Consider the following 8,549-nt stretch of genomic DNA (forward strand, 5'->3'; position numbering starts at 1 on the left):
GGGGCTCCCGGCGGGGGTGCGGCGCGGGGCGGAGCTGAACGGCGTCTTAAAGGGGCCGCCCCGCTAGCCACCTGTTGGCGGTAACCCTCGGCGCCTTTCTGCCTGGTCTTCTTGCCTGGCATCCGCGGCTCCCAGATCTCCCATCTCAAGGAGAGCGCGCGCGCACACACATACACCCACCCCACCCCCAGCCGCAGACGCCACTGAGAGTCGTGGCCCTTGGACCCCCAGCCCAGCGTTAGGGCCGGTCACCCATCTCCAAGGACACGGAGACTTTTTGCCGGCGGGGAGTCCTAGGGCCCAAGACCACCCACCACGGGGCTGGGATGGCCTAGAGGAGGGCCTGGCAGCGCGAGTTCCCGGGCCACCCCCTGGATGTCACCACCAGGGCTCCACATTCTGAGCGACTCTGGATCCCCATCAGGATGTAGTCAGGGTCAGTGGAAGCGTCAACTCCTACAGGAAAAAGCAGGGAGTGTGTGTGAACCCGGCCTCAGCTGGGGTTTTCTTGACAAATCAAATCATGTGATTTATAGCACTGATTACAAATACCTCCCCCATGGGGACAAAAATACTAGCACCTACTGTGTGACAGGCACTGTCCAATCATTGTTCCTCGGTTTTGCTAACTTTCACAGTAACTCAGGAGGCATTTATTCCTAATTTACAGACCAGAGACTGAGGCTCAGTAGAGAGGAAGTGACCTACACTAGACCGAGATCACTCTGTCAGGCTCCCTCAGTGAAGCATTTTTGTTGTCAAACCTAATGCTTAATGGGTTTGTAACAACACTTCAAAAAGAAAGATCTGCAGCCCTGACCAGTGTGCTCAGTGGTTAGATTGTCCCCCCCACCACAGTGAAGGGTCTCAGTTCCATTCCCAGCCCTGGTCAGTGCAGGAGGCAACCAATCCATGTGCCTCTCTCATCCATCTCTCTCTCTCTCTCTCTCTCTCCCCCCTCCCTCACCCCCCTTCCCTCCCTCACTTCCACTCTCTTTAAAAATCAATGGGGGGAAAATATCCTCAGGTAAGGATTAACAAAAAAAAAAAGAAAAGAAAGCTCTGCAAGCCTGAGGCCCCTCACATTTGTAGCTCCTCAGAACCTCCCATACTTTTTCATGTGGCCTGAATTTTGACTTAGGTCAGGGACAACTGCAGTTCCCTGTCTGATCTTCAATTGCTCATAACGCACCAATGTCAACTGAAGGTCGCTTGTTATAGCCAATTCAACTCAACAGTAAGCAACCCTAACGGGATGTTACAGCTCCACTGTTGCGGTAACTCCAGCCACCCAAGTATGTCTTTGGTGTAAACTGAAAGTATGCAGTCTCAAAGCAGACTTATATAGAAAGAGGTATCCACCGCTGATCCCTGATTGGCCCACTTTCATGCAAATAAGGACTCCAAATTCTCACCGGTTGGTCTAAAGACCACTGTCCTGATTCGTTGGAATGGAGTTGCTCTAATGGTTCAGTGAAAATGCTAATGAGGATATAGTTGTGCAGCCTGATTGGATGGGGAAAGTCTCAGTCCCACTGGTCCAATTTTGATCCTCGGAGCTCTCATAAGAGTCAGCTCAGCTAGAAGACACTGCAGAAAGCCTGACAGCTTAGTCTATAGGTTTTCCCTGAAATGTAGTGTACATGAGGGACCTATATAAACAATGGCCCCTAGACTCTGGTTATTAATTTGAGCCTAATTAACCATGAGGAGTCCTTTTCGGCAGGTATATTCTTCTCAGGATCAACATCATCATATTTCTTTATCACAGGTATAGCTCCTCAAAGCCCATTCCCGTCATCCTGACAATCCTGTGGGGTTGGAATGAGGGGCAGGCCAGGTAAGGGCCTGGGCTAGCATTAGGGGGAGAGCCAGGTCAAGAACGGAGACTGGCTGAGTGGGTCAGGCAAGGTCCTGTCCTGGAGTGGCATGGCCCTGGGCTCCTCAGAGCAGCTGTGAGAAATGAACCATAGGATTAAAACAGCTGAAAGTGAAAGCCCCTGCTGGCAAAAACTGGGGTGCAACCCCATGTCATGCCTCATCAACCATTGAGGAGAAGTGGGCTCAATTCAGACGTCCTAACACCTGGACAGCTGTGGACACCCCATGGGGCCCCTGTCCATCCCTGCCTTGCAAATTGCTAATGAGCAGCATCAGCTAGCTCAGTGATGTCCTTCCCTGTTGGACTAAATGTAAGTTGGCAGCTGTCCCTTCAATTTCATGGTTAATTTTCCTTTCCTCACAGGCCTATGTTTGCTAATCAAACTCCACAAAATATGTAGCTTCTGGCTCCCTTCTCTTCCAAAAATTGACTTCCTCTCAGAAGTGCCCCAACTTGGAAATCCTGGGGCACCCCATTAGTGAATGATACGGTGTGGCTTGGAGATTTCCCCACATCATTTTGACGAAGGCTGCCCAGACTCAAAGCAGGTCCCTCTCCTTCATTCATCCAACAAACTGAGTGTGGCACGTTATCCCAGGTTCCACCTGCAAGGTGGACTGACCGGGAACACAAAAAAGGAACAGCCTGGTAAGGAGCCAGACAATAAATTCACAACGGCAGTGCAGTGAGAGGGTTACCGGTGCCCGGGAGCCCTGGGTGCCTGAGAGTGAGGAGGAAGCCCCACCTGGAAGGCCAGCGGTGATTTGGCAGGACCAGGGGACAAGCATTCCAGGCAGAGTGAACTGCAGTCCCAAAGAGCGGGCCACAGCCCACTACCTACCACGACTGAGTCACTTGGTGTGGCTGGAGTCCAGGGAGGATCTCCAGGAGGCAAGGGTGGGGCTGGGGGGAGGGAAGGTGGGCCCAGATATTGGAGGTGGGATGGCATCCTGTAAGAGCTTATAGCGGGAACTGCACCGTTTAAACAGCGAGAGGGAGCATCAGATCTGCATATTAGAACAATGACTTTGGCAGCAGTGTAAAGAGTAAAGGAGCAGGGGGGTCAAGGAGGAAGGGGCAGCGGTGGAGAGGAGAGGAGGAGAGAGGTGTGAAAGAGATTAAGAGCCTATTAAGACTTGATGACCTTCTGGGTGGATGTGGAAGACAGGATGCTCAGATTTCCAGCTCAGGTGACAGTGGTGCTAGAGTCTGGATGTGGATCAGAAGAAGCGGACTGCACAGGGAGGGGTAAGGAGGCCAGCTCACACTGGCACCCGATTACTTGGTGCATGCAAATCCTGAAGTGATGCCTAACCAAAGGAGGGCACATGCAGGAAGGTGTCTGTGAAGCATTATCCTATGATAAAAGGTCCGAGACTATCTCAGTGGCTAACAGCTGTCCACCCACTTGACAAATATTTTGGAGCACATACTTTGCCCAGGATGCAATAAAACGGGTGCTAGTCTACCTTGTGGAGTCCACACTCTAATGGGGTAGGCATAGTGTTGGAAAGTGGTAAGCGCTGTGGGGGTGGGGGGGGGCGTAAAATGAGTAGAGTCATGGGCAAAGTGAGGTGGACAAGGAGATGCAGAGGCCTGTGATTTTACAGGAGTGTCAGAGTCGAGGTGGGCAGAGCCATGAGGAGGCCAGGAGGACGAGCTTTTGTGTGTTTGCTAGTTTGTTTTAATGGGAGGGAAAGTAATAGTATGTTGATAAGTTAGTGGGAACAATCTGATCTGGAAGAGGGAAGGAGGTGGCATAAGGGGATGGAATCTAGTGCCCCAGGGGGCAGTCACCCACAGGACTGGGGGAGAAGGTAGAGCACCTGGGCAGGTGGGCAGCTGGAAGGAGGGGCTGCTTTCATCTGATTGCTTGTTTTCTATATTAAACAGGAAGCAGGTCGGCAGCTGAAACCTAGGACAGAGAGGGAGTGTTGGGGTTTGAGGAGAGAGGAGAAAGGTGTGAAGTCACGGTGGAGGATGGGTGCTTGACCAGGCTAGACAGCCATGACCTGCAGTGTAAGAGCTGACTGAGGTCAGTGACACTGCAGAGACTAGGAGCAACCTTTCCTGCAACATACTTTATATCTCAGTTCACCATCCGGCCATCCCATGAAGTAAGGAGGCATCAACGGCCCCCAATGGCTTGATGAGGAAACCGAGGCACAGAGAGGCTTCCTAACCTTTTTGAGGACTCGGAGCCAGGAAAGATGGCTCTTCAGATCCCAGAATCAGCACACGGGACCCTAACAATCACAGCGCACTGCCTCCATGCAAAGTGCACAAGAAAAGCCAGTCACTGTTTGCCAATTTTAACAGAAATCTGTTCCTATTGAAGAAGATTTGCTCTGAATCTACTTTTATACCATGCCTACATTAAAACAAATTTTAGTATTGCCATTTCCATAAAAGTGAGTACGTATGGTTTTAATTGCTGTGTGTACATGTTTTTGCTGGGAGCAAAACCATGTTCAGCAGGGGAACTGGTGGGGCAGTGGAGCCAGAGGAAACCAAAACAGTAAGTGAGACCTTCCCGGCATGCTTCGGGAAGTACTGATAACCCATCACATGAGCTTCTTGCACATTTAAGCTAGGATCTCACATGGTTGGGACTGTGGCAACAAACGAACAAAAAAAGGGAAGCAAATTCATTTCAAAATCCAAGGCTGTAACCAATTACAAGTGCCCAGCTCACAGAAGGCCCTCGACAAATATTTGGTGAATGTTTGCTAAATGTTTATCTTAGATAAACACTGAGTTTTTTTTTTATAATATATTTTATTGATTTTTTACAGAGAGGAAGGGAGAGAGATAGAGAGCTAGAAACATCGATGAGAGAGAAACATCGATCAGCTGCCTCCTGCACATCTCCTACTGGGGATGTGCCCACAACCCAGGTACATGCCCTTGACCGGAATCGAACCTGGGACCTTTCAGTCTGCAGGCCAACGCTCTATCCACTGAGCCAAACCGGTTTCGGCATAAACACTGAGTTTTAAGTTTTATAGTAAGCCTATGGTAAGCCTTACAATTCTACTAAGCAAGTATTTCTAAATATTTTGTAAATTAAGTGCAAACATTTTTACATGACATACAACTTCATGCCAAGTCACGTGGTAAATCTTATCACAAGTGATATACATATTACTGTATTAAAATCCATACTACAGTCCTAACTGGTTTGGCTCAGTGGATAGAGTGTCAGCCTGAGGACTGAAGGGTCCCAGGTTCGATTCCAGTCAAGGGCATGTACCTTGTTTGTGGGCACATCCCTGGTGGGGGGTGGTGCAGGAGGCAGCTGATTGATGTTTCTCTCTCATCCATGTTTCTAACTCTCTATCCCTCTCCCTTCCTCTCTGTAAAAAATCAATAAAAATATTTTTTTAAAAATCCATACTACACCCTCCATTCTCTAAGACATGGGTGGGGAACCTTTTTTCTGCCAAGGGCCATTTGGATATTTAGAACATCATTCTCAGGTCATACAAAATTATCAACTTAAAATTAGCCTACTATATTTGGTCAAACATTTAATTAACTCACTCCTAATGCCTTTGCAGGGCCAGACCAAATGATTTCACAGGCCTCTACAATCCACGGGCTGGACGTTCCCCACCCCTGCTCTAAGAGGTATTCCTCACTATAATTCTGCCCCATAGACCACACTTACTTGTGCAATGAAACCTAGAAAGCATCTCTGTAAGTCAACTTTTTCTAGCAATTCTTACAAGAACAGAGTAAATTTAGAACAGGCAAGTTTCTAGCTGAATAAGTTTCCAAACAGCTGTACTCAAAAGCCCTGAAAAGCCTTGCAGTATTCACAGATGTACTAACATGCAGATTAGTAAGAGGCTCAAACATGATCATCAACACGTTTGTGGCAACCACACACAAATTTAGTTTAGCACCTTTTATCTGTCATATTCAGAGTAACAGTACAGGTGCTCTTCTGAGACTTTGAGGTTGGAGGCAGGAGGAATGCAAGAAGATTTCAGCCAAATTTGGATGTTGAAGAAGACACGAGGAGGAAGTGGGTTGTGGTTGGAATGACCTGGTTCCCATCTGAGTTGTTCTACAAACTCCTTGTGTGACTTGAGCTTCACCTCTATGAGCCCACTTTCTTACACCAGGATTTCCATACCCTTTCAAAATTGTAACAATGTCTCCTATGTGGAGGCAATTTTACTTCATTGCCTTCCAGGAACGACAGAATCCCATTTCTAAATGGGACTTCAAGGAAGAAGCTAGTAAGTGAGGAGTCAAACCTAGGTCTCCCACCTCCAGAACTAAGCTCTGGCCCATAGACCGTGAAGTACATCCCCCACTCAGGCTAGCAACAGGTCTGGATCATTTCATAAGGCCATTCCTAGTTTTGAAAAATCTCGAGTGCCCAGCATATAGGGAAGATGCCCATGAAGATGACTAATACTCTTTGGGATTTCATTCGGTGGCTTTTTGAGATTAGAGTATCACTCAGGGGAAACAACATAACTGAAACTTTTCTACCCTCTGTCAAGGGGAATTACTCAGATTTACAGGAGGTATTTCCCTATGAAATCTGTCACCAGTGTTTATGATGACAGAGAGAAACCAAGGTAAACTTGAACTTGTTACCATTCACGGAGTACTGACAACCGGGCATCATCTTTGGTTGGGGCAAGCAAATGACCACTGCCAAGTTGAGATGGAGAGGTCACCTCCTAGGGCAGTGATGGCGAACCTATGACACACGTGTCAGAGGTGACACGCAAACTCATTTTTTTGGTTGATTTTTGTTAAATGGCATTTAAATATATAAAATAAATATCAAAAATATAAGTCTTTGTTTTACTATGGTTGCAAATATCAAAAAATTTCTATATGTGACACGGCACCAGAGTTAAGTTAGGGTTTTTCAAAATGCTGACACGCCGAGCTCAAAAGGTTCACCATCACTGTCCTAGATAAATATCAAAAATATAAGTCTTTGTTTTACTATGGTTGCAAATATCAAAAAATTTCTATATGTGACACGGCACCAGAGTTAAGTTAGGGTTTTTCAAAATGCTGACATGCTGAGCTCAGAAGGTTCGCCATCACGGTCCTAGGGTAAGGGACTTGTGTGAACCACCCCCAGATGGTGATTTTTACAGGACCCTTGCAGGCCCATGGGGTCTTGGTCTCCTTCACTAGGCCATTATTTTATTTTGCATCAACACCCAGAACTCAGCTCTCCTGCAGGTGCAGAGGGAAGCAGGGAACCAAGGCTGTGAGGTGGTGCTTCATGAAGCCTGGGGCGTGGAGGACTGCAGTGGCCAGGGTCCTCAGGAAGAAGAGAAGCCACCTCTGCCACAAGGGCCCCTCTTCTCTTCTCCCCGTCCCTCTCCTCCTCTCAGGTCGTCATCCTCTCCTCTGGCCAGGCCCACCCTGCCCTCCCGCCTTGGCTGTGTGTTGGCTCTTACCTGCTGCTTGCACTGTGGTCATGGCTAACTTCAGTGAGCTGCCCCTGGGTGGTGAGAGGGAGCCTGAGGACTGGGTTGGGAAAAGACCCCTTATGCTCCAGCAGAAGACCGGCTGTGACCAACAACATGAATGAGTGGTGGAGGAGAAAGCCACGGGGGACGAGCCATCTCAGATGGGGTGACCGGGGAGGAACTGGGCAGGGCCGGTTCAGAATGCAGGCTCACAATCCTTCCCTACCACGAAGATTCTCAGGTTCTGAGCCTGGAGTCCTGCCACGAGGAAGAGGCTCACAGTGCCACTTACCACATTTCACTCTGGGAGCTGGAGAGGTTCAGGAAATTGCCTGTTTAATTCCACTGCCAAGGCAATTCCTGATAATAACCATAACCATGAGAGGGACCGTAGGGCCAGTGAGTGAGGATAAAATGTGGCAGGCACCAAAGACAAAGTCCCGCAGTAAGGCTTTTTCCTATGTCCATGACTAGGCAAGAATGGCTCCCTTGATTCCAGGAACCAAGCCCTCCCCAAATGAGACCATCATTCATTCGTCCGTTTTTATGGGTCATTTTCCTTACTTTCCTAGGACAAGTTCCTTCTGCAGTTCCAAAGTAGACTTAACAGAAAGGGAAATGCAGTTCTATACCTCTGCCAGGAGAAAAGGTGTACCAGGTGCTGTGCCTACAGGTATCCAGGTCCAGAAAAGCAAGGGCTTTTGGGAGGAGCCCAGCAAGGCCCACTCTGTCCAGGCCATTCCCTATGTTCACTGACTAGCAATACTTCAGGCTGGCTGCTGCAGGCTAAAAAGTGGAACAGATGTGAAATGGAGAGAGAGAGAGAGAGAGAGAGAGAGAGAGAGAGAGAGAGAGAGAGAGAAAAGACATGGGATCAAACCCGAAACCTTGGCTCATCGGGACAACATTCCAAATAAATGAGCTACCCAGCCAGGACCTGAAGAATAATTCTTTTTTTTTTTTTAAATTAAATCTTTATTGTTCAGATTATTACAATTGTTGTTCCTCTTTTTTTCCCCCCATAGCTCTCCTCCACCCAGTTCCCACCCCACCCTCTGCCCTTACCCCTCCCACTGTCCTCATCCATAGGTGTACGATTTTTGTACAGTCTCTTCCCGCACCCCCCACACCCTTTTCCCCCCCAACAATAGTCAGTCCACTCCCTTTCTATGCCCCTGATTCTATTATATTCACCAGTTTATTCTGTTCATCAG

General features: G+C 48.3%; 1 protein-coding gene across 1 annotated transcript in view; it reads right to left on the bottom strand.

Annotated features, from left to right (window-relative positions):
- The window catches only part of BRI3 (brain protein I3), a gene marked incomplete at its 5' end in the record, with an annotated part of 7,489 nt that extends 7,114 nt beyond the window's left edge, over positions 1 to 375 (bottom strand). Inside the window, one exon of the mRNA XM_014550323.1 lies at positions 315 to 375. Within this exon, the coding sequence (XP_014405809.1) occupies positions 315 to 375 (61 nt within the window). The remainder of the gene's footprint in view (positions 1 to 314) is intronic.
- Between the last annotated feature and the right edge of the window lie 8,174 nt (positions 376 to 8,549).

This window comes from Myotis brandtii, unplaced genomic scaffold (genome assembly GCF_000412655.1).
Source record: "Myotis brandtii unplaced genomic scaffold, ASM41265v1 scaffold6, whole genome shotgun sequence".
Classification (NCBI taxonomy): Eukaryota; Metazoa; Chordata; class Mammalia; order Chiroptera; family Vespertilionidae; genus Myotis; species Myotis brandtii.